Here is an 18,850-nt window from a genome sequence, read left to right as displayed (position 1 = left end):
AAATGTTTGGCATGCCACGTAAATACTTTTATTATATTCGTCTTAATATTCGTTGTTTTTATTTTTGTATGAGTCGTGCATATCTCGTGTTTTCCTCCTCATTTTGCCACCATAGCCAATTTTATTTTCAAGGTGCTCTCTCTCTTAACACAGCCTAATTTACAGCATTGTTCGGCTTAGCTCAAAACACAAGGTAAAATTGTGACACGTTGATTTCCGAACATGATCAGGGGAATCACGGAGGAGCGCCTGAAGGCAGCACCGCGCTCTTGAAAAGAGTGCCGCAACCTCTTGATTTTACAAAATTTGATAGTGAACTCCTCTTCAGACAAAAAGATCCACAGATGTTTAGCACATTAAGTTTAATAGTTACTCAAAAACTATATCTGATGGTACTGTATTAGTTTTTCAAATACAAATGAGTTTACTTGAGATTTTTATACAGTAGAGCAAAAATGTTCAATGTTCATGTTTTATCTACTTCAGTAATTTTATTTGATATTTTAAATTATCCCTAGCTTTTGCAAGTCAGCGAGTCATTAAGCACCCCTTGTTGTTTCTTGTGGAGAACAAAGCAACGGTCACACAGAATTAAAATACAGTATACAAATATTACAAATTAGCATTTATTTACATTTTTTTAAAAAAAAAAGAATACATCAAACTTAATCATAACTTAAAGCACAGAATTAATATGCAGCTAAACTGTTCACATTAAAGTCTTAAAACATCACCCCTGGCTGATACACAATCTCAGGGCAGTCAGCATTTCTTTCTTCACTCCAGTAAATCAAGTGTTCATACAGTAGTATGTAATTCAGTCCTCTGACGTGTGTGAGTGTGTCGCATGTTGTTCAATACGACCACCAACTTAACAGAGTTCTTTTCAGGAGCATGTCACACATCCATGGTAAGACGTTTCAGCTGTCTTTTGTCTTGGACTTGAGGAAGGGCTTATGCAGCACATCATAGAGTCGCCGTGCCTGCAAGCACAAAATGTCAACACGATAACATCACAAATGTTCCATCTACCTCCTGTGTACTCATACGGTGCACGTGTATTTTTAACTCACTTTTTGTGGACCAAGGCCCGGACAGAGGACCAAGTCTTCCTTAGAGGCATTGATGATTCCATCCACAGACTAACAAATGACAAAATTCATCATCTCAGTGTGAAAATATTAATTCAGAGCTCAACATCAAATCAGCCTGTGGATATGTCTGTGCATATAAACAGATCGTAGCATAGCTGCAATCTGAGGAAGATTTTTCACACAATTGGTACTCACTGAGAAAGTTGACAGTAAGGTCATGGCATCGGTCTTGTTTATAGACTTCACAGTGGTCAGACAATCTGTAACCTTAAAACAAACCCACAAAATTATCAGTGCATTGTTAGAGAAACTGGAAATCACAGCAAGACTTTGCCAAATACTCTAACTGCATTTCATTTTCATTGAGTCTATGTGACTGTGTCATATTGAGTTATCACATTAAAATGCCTTCCATGTTCTTTAAATAGGCAAAATGATTAGAAATAGCAATAACACTCAGAATCTTTAATTACAAAACGGCAAATCCACACACCTTTGACAGATAGTTCTTTTCAACCTGCTCCTTCAGTGCATCTGCTGGTTTCTTTTCATATGACTTATATGTCTCCAGGTAACGCCCGGCTTCCTCTGGACTGTCAAATCAACATTGAGAAAATAAGTTATGTTTCTTTATTCATTTGACTGTACTAGTTTATTATCATCATCAGGCACCATGTTCCCTGATCAGCAACAAAAAGACAATGAACTAGAGTAAGGCTAAAAGGCTCATTTTCATTTATTGATTCTGGCAAGATAAAAGAACATGATATAACAACATATTGTAAGATTTTTACTATTGCATAATTAAAGTATTATAGGACATAAAACACCCACTATAAACCCAAAGATGCACACTATCAGACTTTATCTTTCCCTTACACACTTTAGGTGGCAACGCCAGGATAATAAAGAAGTAAACATTCAGAACTGTTTCCAAGTGCACACCCTTGTACGTCTATGTCCTGTAACAAACTGCTCAGTCCTTTTGGCAATCTGTTGAAGGTCTTACCTCCAAGCCAAGATGAGAGTGCAGTCAGCCATGATGCAGATGCGAGCCAGCTCCTTCAATGCATGATGAGGATCTTTCTGTGATGGAAAACCAATGTCAGTAAGAGAAACTACAGGTGCTCTTAAAGCTTTTTAAATGGAACTTGAGGCTATACTGCAAATTTCTGAACCAGATCTGACGCTTATACAGTATCTCGTATTTATCAACTCTTGCATTTATATTTTACTACATACAGTACTGAAACTGCCTCCAGTTGCACATGTCAGACTTCAATTACACCACTGTTGGCAAAACTTTTTCTGCATAGGCAAGACATACGTTACAAATAGTTCTGCATGGATACCTTACATTACAGCTCTCCTTTAAAGTTTAGTGTGTTGTCTGGGCTGTTCCATTTTGGTAAATATAACATTGCTAAATGCTCTAATCCTTGTACTTTAATGGGAAATGACATCACTTACCTGATAGCTATTATAGTAACCTAGCACGCCTAGAAAACTGTAAAAGTATTTGTGTCTCCAGCTTTGTTATGAATTTGCTTTATAGCCTGTGTTTTTGCTACTTGAGTTAACAGCTGACCAGATGTGTTCAAGTTTTTTTAAGGTTAAATATTTAGATGAAACCAACTGAACATTAAAAAAATGGAGTATCAGTCTTGAACTGCTGTAAGCAGGAAGCTTTGAACTGAACTGAGCCAGCCACTCTTCATTCCTGACATAAACAGAGTCAAAATATATTTTTCACTTAACAGACTTTGAAGTACTGAGTCTTGAGTGAACCCACAGAGTCATTCTAAGGGCCGTTTCATAGTCAACACAAAGGCACGCAGACGCGAATGCATTGGCCGCCATGATGCGGGCTTGCGTCTCAAAATGTGTTGTCCATTTTTTTTGATGCGCGACGCAGCGATGCATGTAATACCATGTGTTGCCAGCGGGGGTGATAATGCAAGTGACGGTACTTACTACAGGTGTGAAATATGGCGGGACCCCCATTTATGTGACAGTTCTAGTGCCCTGCACTCTAATAAAATAGCAGTACCAACTAGCTACAGCAGTACTAGCTAGCCGGAATGTACCAGTGATTCTGCTACCCCCTATTGCGCGAGTGATGTATTGCATTTCAACTGTTGCCCACGTCGCTTGCGTTCAATGTGTTGACTATGAAAGGAAGTGCGCTGCTTGCATCGCTTGCGTCACTTGCTCGCGTTGCGTGCGTCGACTATGAAATGGCCCTAAACCTTTTCACTGCAAATGTTAAAGCAGGATGTAAATGAATTGTGAGATGGCATCACATTAACAAATGTAACAAAGTAAAAGTGTATTTAATTTATTTTCTATTTAATTAACTGATTTAATACTTCATGCATCATAGCCTTTTAAATGCAAGGCTGCATTATTTAAACACTGAAAACATGACGTATATCAGAGATAGGAATTCATTTTTAACAGAGTGTAATAGGAACTTTATGACACCTTAGAGCATTTGCCAACGCTAATTGCAATTTGATCAAATTTATACAAACAGATATCAATTGATTAAAATATGCCTTCTTTGGATCTGATAATGATCTTCCCCATCTTAAAAGTTTGGTAAATACAGTAGTAACAACTGCAATAGTACCTTATAGGAGTTAAAACATTACCGTTAACAAAACACAGCACTTTCAGCTGTGAGTCAGATAATATTGAGTAATTCAATATAACTTGTCAAAGTCAAATTTAATGTTTTGAATACAAAATATCTTTTAACTTACCACATCGACTTGTACCAGCAACACTCGCAGGGTGAAAGTCTGTCCAAGCTGCTTCAGACGTTCATGGATGTAGTTTGGATTGAGATTGTGATACCTCAGACTTTATACCAGGCCCAAAACAAAACACACAGGGGAAGAAAAAGACATATGAAAAAAGGGCATTTTGCACATCAGATATTAATCTAAAATAATAAGCGCTCGTCTGAATAATTAAGTGTGTGTATGACACACTGTTAAGAAAACATGAAAATGCACCAAACAATGCACACATTGTTTGCTCCTCTACACACACATGCCAACACCTCTTCTGGATCCCACGTACCTACACACACGCTGTTCTTGAGGCACAAAAACCCACCTGAGGAAGAGCGCACAAGTTGTCTGGCCCAAGACATAGTCTGGTACAACTTCTCCGAACTCCCAAGGGACACTCCTCACATACTTCAGGATAGGATTTCCCCTCTGAATTGGTAAAAACACGTATGCAGTGAGATACCTACCACTGAGCAAGACAGTTAAAGGGCCTGAGATCAGTCAAACTGTAATGTCCAACTTGGATGTTACCTGCTTGTGCCTAAGTTAAAAGGCACATACATGATGCATACCTGTCGAGGACTGACAATGATACTGCTCCCGGACCCCACTGGTTTTGGACCCAGGCTTGGATCTGACCTTTGACAGTTCCCTTCTTTTTGGTCTGTAGCAGCAACTGTCTCCTCGCTCTTCTTTACATCTTCAGATCCACCTTCAGTCCCTTTAGCACAGTCCTGAGCTGTCTCACACCCTCCTGGGGCAGACGACACTGACTCTGCCCCACTTTGCTTCAGATTGTTCACACCAACATCTTCAGTCCTGAGCGGTTTGGGGGGACCGTCTCTCTTAGCAGGAGCAGCCACATTGCTTTTACTCTGGACGATATATTCTGCATATGAAAATGGCTGGTGAGCGGGCTCAGAGGCAGGCTTTACTGGTGATGAAGTTGAGGCAGATGTGCTCTGTCCAGCTTTGAATGAAGCTGGAAACTGCGGTTTTGGCTGGAAAACATCAAAAACATCAAAAATCCTGTCCGAGAGTCGAAAAGTATGAAAAGGATCACAAACAATCACTCGCGCTTTTAGCAAACTATACTGACCAAAACTTTGTGTTGCTGAGTTGGTAAGCTGTTTAAAAGGTTGAACTGTAACGCTCGTTACCAACTGTAAAGTTAACGTTACTAAAGCTAGCTAGCTAGCTAGCTAATGCATAGCCGTTGTAAAATAAAAAAAAATACTGACCGGTGCTCTTTCTTTGGTGAAAGCGGAGTCGTCCAGATTGATATTAAACCTCTTCTTCATGGCTTTAAGCTAATGAAGACTTTCCAAGTGAACACATGCCACTAAAAAGTGAGACTTTGGGTAACGTTAGTCAGTAGCGCGAGCTACAGTAGCGACTTCCGGCCTAAATCCTTCAAAATAAAAGCAACATCTCGGAAAAAAATAGATATGAAGCTAATAATATTGATTAAATTCGGCGCAAATTTTATAAACCTGTGATGTGCTTTATCCTCAAGATGCTATTGAATCTGTAAGCATGTCACGAAATAGCACAAATCCTGAAATTCAGGCTAGGAGTGATAATTTTTATGTCACTCAAAATGTGTTTTGCTTAAAGAACCTCTAATATTTGATGCTTAAAATATACATTAAAGCACAGTATAACAAAGAATATCGTTTACATGTTCTCAATATCTGTAACACGTGGCCCAGATGATCTTTATTAGCACGTGTGATTGTGTTTAAGTGTAATCACTCAAGTCAAAGGCCATCTGGTTGTGTGTCAATGAGACAAACACAATAGACTATGTGCTAAGGTTGTAAACTTTGTTAATGTCTGGTACTAGATGTGGTTCCACCTCAGCTGAAGTTATATGCACAACCAGAGAAGGTAAAAGCTGAAATAAAAATAAAGGCTTGTCTTGTGCATATCATTTTGTTGTTATAGGTATGGTGATTAGGCAGCAATTTTACAAACATGTAAGTCCCAGACTACATCCTGGATGCATCATTTAGTTAACTGGCCAATGGGAAATGTGTTGTAAAGTATGAGCACTGTGAAGAAAATCACTGGCAATTTAGTAACAACATGGAATGCAATTAAAACACTCCAGAGGTTTCAGATGCCAACCTGGGGCAGTTCAAATTTTCGGGTTGGCTTTTTCTTACTTATTTATACAAACCAATTATGGTGTCATAGTGTTCACCTTCAAGTTTATGTTTATTTTTGTCATTTCAAGAAATATAGCTGGATTAAATAATGCTTCTCTCTGGACCAAAATATAAAAGAGCAATTCATTAAGATGGTGTATGTAAAAAATATGGATCAAAAACCTGAGCGAAATAAAATATCCGAGTTTAAATTCAAGTAAAATACAAACGATAGAGTTAAAGATACAAAGGTCCGCAATTTACGCATATACACCCATTTAACTTTTGTCATCGTGAATTTCGCCTTGGGGATGAATAAAGTTATTCTTATTCTTGCATGGAATAAAAAATATGATGATGTCATAGGATTAAAATCATTGTATTTCTATCAGTATCACATCTACAGTTTACTCCGGTCTGCTGCCTTGGAGCATGAAGAGTTGCCTAGGAGACAGTGACGCCGCCATTCAAACCGCGTAGCATGGCATTTTGGGATACCATTCCCCATCATGGCGGATCAGGTAATTCGCTAACGTAAACGGTTAGCATATTCAGCGGTTGTTTGGATTCACACTCCTAAGGACTGCAGCTATCTGGCATTTTCTACACAGGGGCCGCATCAACCGAACACAAACTGGGTAATTATATGCTATAGAGTCGGCTGCTGTGATGAGCGAACGAACTTGCTTTGTTGAAACAAGTAGCAGCTAATGTCCTAGCTAGTTTGAATAGCTACGAGCATGCTAACGCAGCTAGCGGTAATGGTGGTGAACGAGTTGGCAGTGGGTCGCCGCTTAGGCCGCGGCGTGCAGGCAGCATGTTTGACTCCTAAAGCCCATACATTGCCTTACTGGAGTGTGCAAAACAAGTGAGGTTTCAAGAATCAACCATTTAATTGAAGTAAATTACAGCTAATGTTATATTGACTTGGGATGTAGTTAGCTAGTCGCAGTGATCTGTGAATGAACGTTAACGCAGGCCTGACAGTGATCAGTGTTATCTAACGTCTTAATGTCTGTTACTACTGGAAACTTTTTTCTCCTTTTGCCTCTATTATCCATGCAGCTTTGGCCTAACAATACATATTAATAATTATTTTTGGTGTAACTCAACACTGTGTTATAATGTGAACGAAAAGTTGGGGTAACTTAATATTAGCTTACGGTACTTGATATCTAAAGTAATATGTCGGCAACCGTACCTTTGATAGCTAACGTTAGCTTTAGCATCAACTGAAGCGGTAACAGTTAGCTAGGTGTTATGGCTACATAACCTCAAATGCCGGTGCAGTTTACGTGGTTTTGTTTTCGGTTAAGTAGCTTTTCATAAATTTTTAACGCAATTTAAATAAACAGTGAGAGTTTGGCTCAATTGCCAGTGTTTATGAGTAACAGTGCTTCTCACGCTATGTTTGTATACTAACTTAGCAGGGCTAATCTTCGCCGTATTAAAGCTTTACGATTGTAGGACGTCTAACATTACTTTCTTTAGTCAAACGCAGTATTTATTCAATTGTTATTTTTTTTAAATTTTGTGAAAAATAATAGAGTCATCCGTATGTATACAAAGGGCAGTGGGCTAACAGTAAAATAAATGTAGATTTAATAAGTTGTCTTTTAAAGATCTAAGACAGTTTTAATGTGGAGCAAGGAAATATAGTCAATCTTTGCATTTAGTTGTTTACAGACTTTGTTTGCTTTAGGAATCCGACCTCACTGGTTAGAGAGATGCTGCAGGGGACGGCAACGCTGCCTTTGTTGGGTTAGGAAGTTGTCTAGTGTTATGTCTTAGATGGTTATGCCATTGACTTGTACTACCAGTGCTCCGGCTTTTGGTGTGTTTGTTACACGTTTGGTCACATCCAGGTCAGTGGTGATAAGGCAGGTATTGCCGACAGTTTATTCTCCCTGAAGATGGCTGATCTGTTAGGAAACCCATAATACTGTTCACTATCACCTCTCCTTGGAAACTAATTGAAAACTTTACAGCCTGCAAAATCAAAAGCAAAGGGAAACCAGCTACTGTGTTATCCTCATCAGTAATCTTATCAGCTTTCCACATTTGTGCTGAGACATACTGAAGGTTTAAGCATTGGATTGTGCGTTCACAGACAAGCTGTCGAGTTTGCATGCCAAATCGTCCATTTAAGTTACTGTGCTTGAACAACAGTATGTGGTTGAAAAATTGAATATAACATGATCAGAAGATGTTCTCACAATACCTGTTTAGGTTTAGGAATGAGACCTCAACATGTATTTTATTTTTTATTTCCCCCTCTGTGTCTCATTTGAGCACAAATTGGAAATGGATCAGTTCCAGTCTTTCCTCTTGGAGATGGATATTCTTGGAGCATTTCTCGTCTGCAATGTTAGTTTTAGTCACAGAGGGACTATATGCAACAGTAGTCTAATGCAACAGAATTGCAGTAAATCCTGCCTTCATGGAGGTTAAAATGTTAAGTTTCTATTCAAACTTTTTTAGAGAGGGATTGATTTAGTTTTAGTTTTGGAGGTTGTAGTTTGTCAAGGCTTTGCACAGCATGGAGTGGCTAAAGCAGCCTGACCAGGGCTCATGGAAAAACCCTTTTATTAGATGATTGTGTTATTTATAATTTGCTATGGCATGGCTACGAAATCTATACATCCTCTTGTGTTGGTGCTGCATTCTTTGTTGCTTAACTTACAGTACCTTTGTTTTCCTCGCCAGTGTTGAGTGAGGGAGAGGCACACCAGTAACATTAAGAAGGCCTTTTACAAAATCAGGGGCACCGGCACAATGGAATGTGCAGTGGACATCCCCTCAGGTGAGTGATTGATAAGACACAAATAAACTTGTCATTACAATGTTTACCCATTTTGATTTAGTAAATTTTACTGCTGTTTTCTCCCAGATTTCAGGTTTGAATTGTTAGTTTATCATAAAAGACTGCCAAATGCCCCCTAGCTATGTATTACTTCACTCTTTGCATATCTTGAACGTTTTAGACAGTAAAATGACTACAATGATCAACACAAGCCTTCAGATCAAGCAAAATAAAATGTACTATTTTTAGGTGCAGCACTAATCCAAGAGCCTAACTTGCTCTAGGTTTTGTTTTTTGTTTTTTTGTTTTTTAAACATATCATGGGTTTGCCAAACACTTGTGTAATCTGAAATACTGGCTGCCCTGTGCAGGAGAAGATGAGGCACCTGAGAAAGACGACATGAATGCCAAGGAAGGGAATGAGCCACCTCACAAGAAAAACAAGAAGCACAGAAAACACAAGAGCAAGAAGAAGAAGAGGAAGAGAAAGGGGGAAAAGGAGAGCAGTTCAGAATCTGGTGCTGAGTCAGACGTAGAGCCAACACCGCCGCCGAGGCCGGTCAGGACCACCAGAGCCAGGTAAGAAAAAGTTCAATTTAAATTAAAACACATTGTGCAAACTAGATACGTTGTTGTACGAGACTTGACTCTATCTGACAAAACACCACAATGGAATTTTGGTGGGTGTTATGGTGATTGCTTAATATACAGAAAACATTAACATAGTGTGGATTATGAGGTGTAAGGCACTTGGCACAAACATTTTGATACAGATGTAATTGTCTAAAATATGGTTTGGAATCCACATTTCCCATATTCTCTGGAGAGTTGTCTAGGAAAAGCCACCAATCCTATTGAAAGGATTTTTCTAATGCTTATACAAGATTTTGTACATTACCCAAACTCAAAAGGAGACCTACTTGTGTTTTACTTGTATTGGGAACTTAGATTTTACACATTAACAAGAAAAAAAATGCAATTTTTTATTTTCCTTGTGTTTGTAGTGCCAGACTGGCTGCAGCTGCAGGACTTGGAGACCAAGCTGGGCAGAAGGAGGAGGGCAAAAAGGATGCAATTACAGGTAGGAGACCTTCACCCACAAGCACTTCATATTTTCTTTTAAAGTAATAACTTAATTCCAGTCACTTGTTAAAAAAATAAAATGATTCTTTACTTCTGCTCTCAGATCGTGCAGACACAGAGGGAGATGCAAAATCTAAAAAACACAAAAGACACGCTGCTAAAAAGAAGAAAAAGAAGAGGAAGAAAGATGAAAAACAGGAAAAGAAATCCCCGTCTCGCTCGCCATCTGAAAGCAGCTCAGCTTCAGGCTCTGAGTCTGAAGGTGAAGGAGGGAAAGGGGTTGGTGATGGCAAGTACTCTCCAGCTACAGCATCTGACCTGCAAGAACCGGTGTCTAAACTGCTTTCAAAAAGCAAACGAGGGGAGAAACCTGAATTGCTTGGAGTGAAGAAAGAGGAGATATCAGATATGGATATGTCCCAGGCTGGAGGAAAGGACAGTAATACCAATCGATCAGAAAAGGATATGAGGTTGCCCTCTGCAGGCCCAGATGAGATAACGCAGACAGCAACAGTTAAGGTTAAGACAGAGAGTGGTCTTGCTGATGGTACATTCAGCCATGCCCAGGAACTCCCTGACATCATCCCTAAACAAGAAAGTTCTACCCCAAGAGACGACCCAGGCCTGAAAGATCAGGCAAATTCAGTTCAGAGATCCGGGTCTCCTTCCCCTCCCAGGGTTTTAGACATTAAAAGGTCTGGCTCAAGTCATAGTCGTTCACCAACACCTAGTCCTAATAGGGAGCGGTCTGATGGGCAAAGAGCAGCAGCAATAAAAGAACGTTCACGAACCCATTCCAGGTCAACCTCAAAGGGAAAACGGTCTACAACTCCTCTGAAGAGTCACCAGCTGTCCCGCTCTCAGTCCCGCTCTCAGTCCCCTAAATCCAGAAGGAAGTCACTCTCCCCGTCCCCAAAGTCTCCCAAGAGAGCTACCCGTCACTCTCGATCCACCTCTCGCTCCCTCACCCCCAGGAAGAAGGTGTCAAAGTCTCCAAGGAAGTCTCCTAAACGTCGGAGGAGTTCATTGTCTGTTTCTCCAAAACGACGCAGAAGTTCTCACTCTCCTAAAAAGAGGGTCTCACGATCCCCTAAACGTGGTGGCCGCAGGTCCCCCTCTCTATCTCGGTCTCCAAGGAGAAGTCGAAGGTCAGAGTCACGATCCCGTGGAGGCACAAGGCACTCCAGGGCCCGCTCACCTAGACGAGGTGGTGCAGTAAGCAGGCGTTCAAGGTCACGGTCCATCACTAGAAACCGTCGCTCAAGCTCTAGAACAAGACGTCCTGTACGTCGCTCCAGGTCGAGGTCGCTGGCAAGACGTGCAGGAGGTAGGCGCTCCAGGAGTCGATCCTTGTCTCGACGTAGGAGGTCTCCACCCCCCAGATCTCGCCGCTCACGCTCCCGGTCAGTCCGCAGGAGCAGGCGGACTCGGTCACGGTCCGTTGTAGTCCTTAAGCGCAACCGGCGCTCCAGATCAAGGACTCCGCGAAAGCGGAGCAAATCCCGCTCGCCAGTGAGAAGGCGCTCCCGTTCCCCTGCCAGGAGAAATCGATCACCACCAAGGTCTGGCAAACGCTCCAGATCTCGCTCGTTATCTCGAAGGCATCGGTCAAAGTCACACACACCAATACCTGTCAAGAGGAGGTCCAGATCTCCTAAAAAGAGTGGAAGAAGGTCAAAGTCTAAATCTGTCTCTGCGGGCTTGAACAGATCTAAGTCTAGGTCCAGGTCTGAGTCAAGTGATGAGAGGTCTGACAGCTCTTCCCCAGCAAGATCCACATCTTCCTCTCCTGTTAAAGAGATGAAGCCTTCCTCTCCTGAGGCAGAGCAGACAGATGGAGAAAGTGGAGGATTTACAGCGACAGCAGGTCAGTCTTTTTTCATTGCTATATTTTTAAAGAAATACTTCACCCACAAAATGACTATTTGTCTTTCAGTTACTCGCTGGATTCTCTATTCATCGTAGAGGCATGCAAAAATGCAAAATTTTTCACAAATTCAAGGTAACGCATAGCGAGTAATTGATACACAAATGGCACACTATAAAAACTTAAATTGATATTGTTCCTAAAATTGCTGTATCTGCTCTCTGTCTATTACAAAAAACTTAAATTGCTGTTCTCCACAATCTGGAAAATGTTACTTGTAGATCAATTGGATGTATAACATTGACTTGACTGCAGTATTACAGTTGATATATTGCCCATACTCATCATCAAATTCAAGTATCAATCACGTTACTCTCCACTTCTCAGGCCTTCAAGAAAATCAGAGTTGGAAAACATCATTTTGCTCCTTGTTGGTTTTTTTTAACAAGCTGTGAATGTTTATTGTTATTGAATACTTGCAGTATATACAGAGTTAAAAGTACAAACTCCAAAAATTCATAGCTCAGATCAACAGTTATTTGTGTTACTGTTGCCTTGAAATGTCCTAACATGCCTCAACATTTACAATGCAGGTGGCTGGAAACCCATGCCCCCAGCAGCTGCCTCCAGTTCTCAAGCCGGGAGCTCCTCAGGTACGTTGCAGGAGCAACCTAAAAGACTTTCTCCAGACCATAACAAGGACCAGAGGGAGCGTACAGGCTCCTCCAATGAACGGGATGTTTCCAGGTCCAGGTCTGGTTCCAGAGAACCTGGCACGGACCCAGATGGGTCCGATTGTTCCGAAGGCTCAGATGAAGAAGAGGATTCTTCCTCTCCAGTTAAAACAGTATCTAAACGCCAGAGAAGCTCCTCAGGTTCAGCATCTCCGGGGGTGCAGAAGAAGCAGCGGTCACGCACACCTACGGATCGCAGGAAACTTTCACGCTCAACTTCTTCACCTCGACGATCAGCATCCAAGTCTACATCCAGAAGGAAGCAGTCTAGGTTTGTTGTGTGCTCTAATGCTAACATCATGCTGCACTAGTAGGTGTAATTAAAAAGTCTGCAAAATTGTTCATCTCTTATCATTCATCTTTTCCCAGGTCCAAGTCTCCTGTGAGGAAAAGAGAGTCCGTCTCCCCATCAGAAAGAAAGAAACGACGGTCTAAATCTCGGAGTCCTGCCCGGAGGCGCAGGTCACGCTCCCCCGCGCGGCGTAAGCGATCACACTCCAAGTCACGAACCAGAACCCGCCGATCCAAGTCCCGCTCTCCAACCCGAAAGAGGCGGTCCCGCTCACCCAACCCCCGTGGAAGGAGGAGGTCCAAGTCCACAGAGAGAAGCAAGCGATCTAAGAGCCGTTCCACAGGACGGAGGAAAAGGTCAGGAGACAGAAGCAGGCGATCAAGGTCTCGTTCTTCCGACCGCAGACGCAGGTCTAGGTCAAGAGGTCGGGGAAGGCGCCCTGTGTTTCGCAGTCGTTCATTTGATAGGCGAGACCGTTGGAAAAGGGAACCTAGCCACTCTCCAGTTCTCATTCTACGCAAACAGCGCCGCTCAGGGTCCCGGACACGGCGCAGCACCAGCAAGACTCCTCCACGGCTCACTGAACTGGGTAAAACATTTTGATAGTCACCAGTGACAGTCAAACTGAAAAAAGTTTTCACACTTAATTTACATGACTCATCTGCTTAATCTTCCTCTCTGTGCTCCCCGTTGTTGCTTATAACTCTCTCTGTCTGTCTTCAGATAAGGACCAGTTACTGGAGATAGCCAAAGCTAATGCTGCTGCCATGTGCGCTAAGGCAGGGGTGCCCATTCCTGAGAGTCTTCGGCCGAAAGCCATCCTCCAGCTCCCTCTGCCCACTCCATCTCCTGCCCCCCTGTCCTTACCTCTACCTTTACCTCTCCCAATGGGCATGGGGATGCCCAACATGCCGAATATGCCCAACATGGGTCCAATGGGGCTCCCCAATATTCCAGGAATGCCCAGCATGTCAAACATCACCATGAGTGCTGCTATGGCGAGTATGACAGCAGCTACTATGACAGCTGCCTTGACCAACATGGGTGCTCTGGCGGCCATGCCTCCCCTTGCCCCGCTTCCGACCATCACTAACAAGCCTCCCCCATGTCTCGCGCCCCCAACGCCAACCCTTAACCTGGACCACATCGAGGAGGCAAAGAGGAAGGTCACTCAGCAAGCTAACATACACACCATCAAGGAGCTTACCGAGGTAAATGGTTTACATGTGTTTTTGTGATTACACTGTAATAATAATGTCTACCCAGGCTCCACACTAACGTTTTCACCAGCATCACTGATGCTACCAAATTTCTTAGTTGGTCACACCAGCACATGATTTGGCCGCACCCTTTGTGTTGCGAGGTTTTTTACATATGGATTAGCCAAATACTTGTGTAATCTGAAATACTGGCTGCCCTATGCAGGTGAAGATGAGGCACCTGAGAAAGACGACATGAATGCCAAGGAAGGGAATGAGTTTTAAATCCGAAATGTTACTCAAATAGTAATAGCAGAATAGGGAGTGAGAGGGCGCATAGAAGCGACGATACATGCAACCAAATTATCATTATTTCTAAAAGTGCAGCACAGTGAGGATGCAGACATTTCACACAGCTGACGTATATAACCCAGACCTGCTGATGTGTGTCTAATCCTCATTAGACCATTTTCTGAGAAAGCTGTAACTCTGTTTGTTGCTATAGAGACGTCAGTCTGCAGCGTGCACTGGCATGAATGTGACCATGTGAAATTTGAACTTGCATACTCACCAAAAAATGTTTGTGGACTGACCATTGTGGTCGCAGTGTAGAGCCCTGTGTACATGTTTGATAGAAACAATGTTGAAGAGTGCGTAATGTGGTTGTGTTTTTCAGGGTAACTGAAAAGTAACTCATTTGTTTGTTTTTTTTCTGTTTTTGTAGAAGTGTAAGATGATTGCAAATAGCAAGGAGGAGATGGCCATTGCTAAACCCCATGTCTCAGATGATGAAAGCTAAAACCGCCAAGCCCTCACGGTAACACTTTTTAATCTTCTATTTCTTTGTCAGTCTATGTCTTTGTCCTAATGATCGTGTTTTATTTATTCCGTTGTGCACATTGATTGATTTTTAACAACGGATATTAAAAAGCCTTTTGCATGCCATGGTTCTCATTTCCAAACCTCAATATTTGAGTATTACTTTTTGGCAACTAAATTATGCATTTGTTTTTTCAATTTTAAGCTTATTAAATTTATGTCAGTCTTGTCCGGTTGATCGTTGGTCCAGTAGCAACATATTCATTGACTTAATCGGGAATCAGTTTCTTTATCCAGCCACAATGAAATCGTTTTCGTCTTTCTGTCCCTGTTTGAAAAATTGTAAAAACAAAAAAACCAATCCATTTTATTTTTTTTTCAGATTCCGTATTTTCTGGTTTATTTTGTCTGAATTCTGTGTTTTATGATCTAAGCACATTTTGTCATCAGAATGAGTGTCTAAATAAAATTTCAACAACAAAAAAATAATTGAAAAAGTGAATTTGATGTAGGACAACTTTTTTGCACTTTTTTTTTCTTATCAAAGAAAGTGGTTCAGTAGGCCTACATTAATTAAAGAAAAGATCCCAACAACAAAACAAACGTTTCAGTACAGTACAGGTCAGAATACAGGAGCACTCCAACTTAAGTGTCAGCCTGTTTGACCTTGGAGATGCAGGTGACAGCTAGCCTGATACAGAGGAGAAGCACAGGAGGGCAGGACTTGATCCAGCTTGGCTGACTGAGGGGAAAAAAAAAAAACTTCGGTCAAGCTAGCTGTGACTCACATCTCTGCAGTGAAACCAGCTGCTGCGAGTAGAGCGGTAATGACACTTGCGAATCTAAGTCTGTTTTTTTTTTTTTTTAAATTAAATTAGATTTTGTCTAGTTTTAGAGGATTGGCCTAATCAACTGGCTGGTTGCATTTATTGACTACTAACTGGCCCTGTTGTGTGTGAGCTGAGCTGAGCTGAGAACGGAGGACAGAAGCAGCGTGCCCATGAATGACACCACAGCAGCATTGTTTTTTTCCTGTTCATTCGGCTTAGAAACTGTTAGAATAATGCTTACAATGAGAAAGCGCTGATCTTTATCAGTTACATCCGCATTTTGGCAAAACTCCATGATAATCTGCATTTTAAAGCTGATTACATTTTGATTTTTAAAATTCCAAGATCCCGTCTGTGTTCTCTGCTTCTCTGCAATCATAGGTAACTAAAACAAGTCATGCATCTTTATGAAATATTCTACCTTTTCCTTCATGTATTCTCCCTTTGGTGTAGCACTCCAACTGTCACCCTCATCTTTGGGTTGTCCATCTGTACATCCTTCAGCATTTATATATCTGTTTATTGTATTTATTCCAATTTTCACTTGTTTAGACCCATAGTGACTTAGTCGAAATGCCATCAGCCTTCCCCTAACTGTATTGTTCCTCTATTAAATACACAAGCCAACGTTACAATGAAACCCAATGTTCTCTGTTGACATTAAATGACGATCAAACTTTGACCTTTGTTTCTGTTTTTGTCTGCATGCAGCCACTCCTCAATGGACTGAAGGAAAATGTAAAAACAAACAAACAAACAAACAAACAAAAAAAAAACGCTTTACAGGAGGACCTACCTTCCCACAGTTTCCCCTGGCAGCCAGATGACTTAACTGAGCCTCATTAACCACCAAGAAGAAGAAGAGCACCCTAGTTGTCACAGTTACATTATAGGCGCACCAGCCACTGCCCCACCCAGCTCCCCAGTTTGTTTCTGTTAGCGTGTGTGAGAGAGCGCGACTGGCAGACTGTCACCTCTGATACCACTGAGTAAACTGGACATACGGACATGTGTGCACAGTTGTATGACTGAGAGTGCGAGTCTGTGTGTGAATTGTTTATGTGTGTGTGTGTGTAGTGACTCTCACCACCAACTCCTCAGTGTTGCTGCTCATTTAAGCAGTCACTGTTGTAAAGACTGAAGAGGAAACAAACCAAACTAACTAGTGGCGCAAGTGTTTTTTTGTAAAAGATTAGTTTCTCTAAATTTTACTTTTATGCTTTCTTAAAGAATTGTGTTAAGTGGAGACTGCTTCCTTGTTCTGCTGTATTCCCCCACGGTTATCTCTAGTCCCTGATTTTATATAAACAAGCGATGCAGAGAAAGTTTTCGGTGGATCCTCATGTGGGATTTGTTTTCAGAAGCCTGGGTCTTCAGGGCAAGAGAGCGACCACATGTGAATCCTGGAACAGGGCGCCAGATATGATTATTTTGAAGGATAGGAATAACTGAATATATTTGCTGCGAAAAGGTTTGAATTTCGGCTTTGACAGAGGTTATTATTTTGATTCACAGAACATGACTAATTCAGTAAGCACTGCCCTGGGTGTGATTTTCATTCCCTCTATTTTAAACAGCATTAACCTGATGTTTGACTCTAACCTGGTCTTTCATTTGGGCTTTGTTGGGATTTTTTTTCCCAGCTTGCGAACGTATTTGCTGTATATTTAAATGGACATTTCATCTGCCACAGTTTTAACACCAACATCCTAACATGCCGTGTTTTGCAGAACACATGATATAGAATATAATTTAAGATGCACAAAAAGCATACCGTTACTATTTGCTGAGAATGCCATGATAGCATTTTAAGACTAGATGACATTTGGTCGCGTGCAAACATTTGAAGGATTTGATCACAACTAAGATCTGACTGTAAGCCACCAACCTTCAGCTACATCTGTGTAACACTTTTTATTTTCCTTCATAACAAACCAGACGGGTGAAAATGTAACTTCCCTTAAACTTCACACTGTAAATGGAGGTAATTATTACTTGTTTAGAAGAACATTTCTAATTCACTGTGTGACTAAATACATGCTTAACAGTGTTTTGTTTTGTTTGTTTTTTTAAATAAATATGCTTTTGCCTTTCTGTTGCTGTTTATATTATTAAAACATAACTTGGTGGCGTCTCAAGGTACACATGGAGAACATAATTCTTGTTTTGCGCTGGGGGTGAGAAAGTTTATTATGTCCTCAACTGTGCCATTGTTAAAAGTTTTTTTTTTGTAACAGACAATCAGGTTCTTTGTCTCGTGTTTTTATTTTCTTTAGAAATGACTATAACCACATGAAACTAACAGATCTTGCAGCATTGTGTTCATGTGGTAACTAGGAGAGAGTTGTTATGGACAACATAATGCGTAGTGACATGCAATGGTAATGTTAGAACCCAACAAGCCCTTTTCATTTAATTCACAGATGCATTTAAGATCTGCTTTACTTGTAAATGTCACCCTGGCCACTAGTAGATCCTCTGCGTGAGCTGCTTCTGAGGAAACGGGGGTCCAAGTTTCAATGAATGCTTTTATCCCATTGGATAGCTGAAGAACAAAGATGAACTTGGTGCTTGTGGATAACTGTCAGGGGGTGAAGTTTTTAACGAATCTTACACTCATAATTAATTTTTTTCATGCAAGAGGGAAATTCTTTGTTGACCTCCCACACCCAGGGCTGTTGAACTGTGGGAGATACTCTGTCGAGGTTTTTGTCAAACTGTAACTATACTGACTCTGCACCAAAAGCGTAGTTGAACTGTTGAATTGATTCCCGGAGGTGATCTTTAGCTATTTTAATGACAGAGAAAAGGAAGAAAATACATTTTAGGATTTTTTGTTTGTTTGTTTTTTGTTTTTGGTCATTTGAATATGACATCGCCTGCTTTGTACATAAATGTGTTGATGTTTATTAAAAACCTCAATGATCTGTATGTACTTGTGTCCCTGTGTGCTGTGTTCACTTTAGTAATTTTATCATAATTTGTTCCTTGATTCTAGAATATTGACTACTGCATGTTTTAAAGCCAATAGGTGCACTGTGCTCTTCATCCTGTTGTGTCTTTTGGGAGGATGCGGTAGGAGTACACACCCTATTTCACAATCAAGGGGATAATAACTTTAGTTTGAAAGAAATCCACATGGAGCTGAGCTTTTCTACTGAGTATTTTTGCACATAGTCTA

General features: G+C 41.1%; 2 protein-coding genes across 2 annotated transcripts; one reads left to right on the top strand and one right to left on the bottom strand.

Annotated features, from left to right (window-relative positions):
- Positions 1–254: 254 nt before the first annotated feature.
- Positions 255–5,297, bottom strand: ercc1 (excision repair cross-complementation group 1). Its single transcript, XM_049594131.1, has 9 exons — positions 5,134–5,297; positions 4,465–4,893; positions 4,218–4,321; positions 3,860–3,959; positions 2,104–2,180; positions 1,588–1,687; positions 1,290–1,361; positions 1,074–1,142; positions 255–983 (listed from the first exon to the last, which is right to left on the bottom strand). The coding sequence occupies exons 1-9, from the start codon at positions 5,191–5,193 to the stop codon at positions 921–923; spliced, it is 1,074 nt and encodes a 357-aa protein (XP_049450088.1). The 5' UTR covers positions 5,194–5,297; the 3' UTR covers positions 255–920.
- A 1,245-nt stretch (positions 5,298–6,542) lies between these two features.
- On the top strand, positions 6,543–18,600 carry sona (SON DNA and RNA binding protein a). Its single transcript, XM_049594130.1, has 10 exons — positions 6,543–6,680; positions 8,749–8,845; positions 9,217–9,424; positions 9,850–9,926; positions 10,032–11,795; positions 12,389–12,800; positions 12,899–13,410; positions 13,545–14,032; positions 14,745–14,837; positions 16,381–18,600. Exons 2-9 carry the CDS (start codon positions 8,818–8,820, stop codon positions 14,817–14,819), a joined length of 3,564 nt encoding a protein of 1,187 aa, XP_049450087.1. The 5' UTR covers positions 6,543–6,680; positions 8,749–8,817; the 3' UTR covers positions 14,820–14,837; positions 16,381–18,600.
- Positions 18,601–18,850: the final 250 nt, after the last annotated feature.

This window comes from Epinephelus fuscoguttatus, linkage group LG13, assembly GCF_011397635.1.
Source record: "Epinephelus fuscoguttatus linkage group LG13, E.fuscoguttatus.final_Chr_v1".
Classification (NCBI taxonomy): Eukaryota; Metazoa; Chordata; class Actinopteri; order Perciformes; family Serranidae; genus Epinephelus; species Epinephelus fuscoguttatus.
Note: the sequence above shows the minus strand (reverse complement) of the source record. Positions and strands in the feature narration are given on the sequence as shown.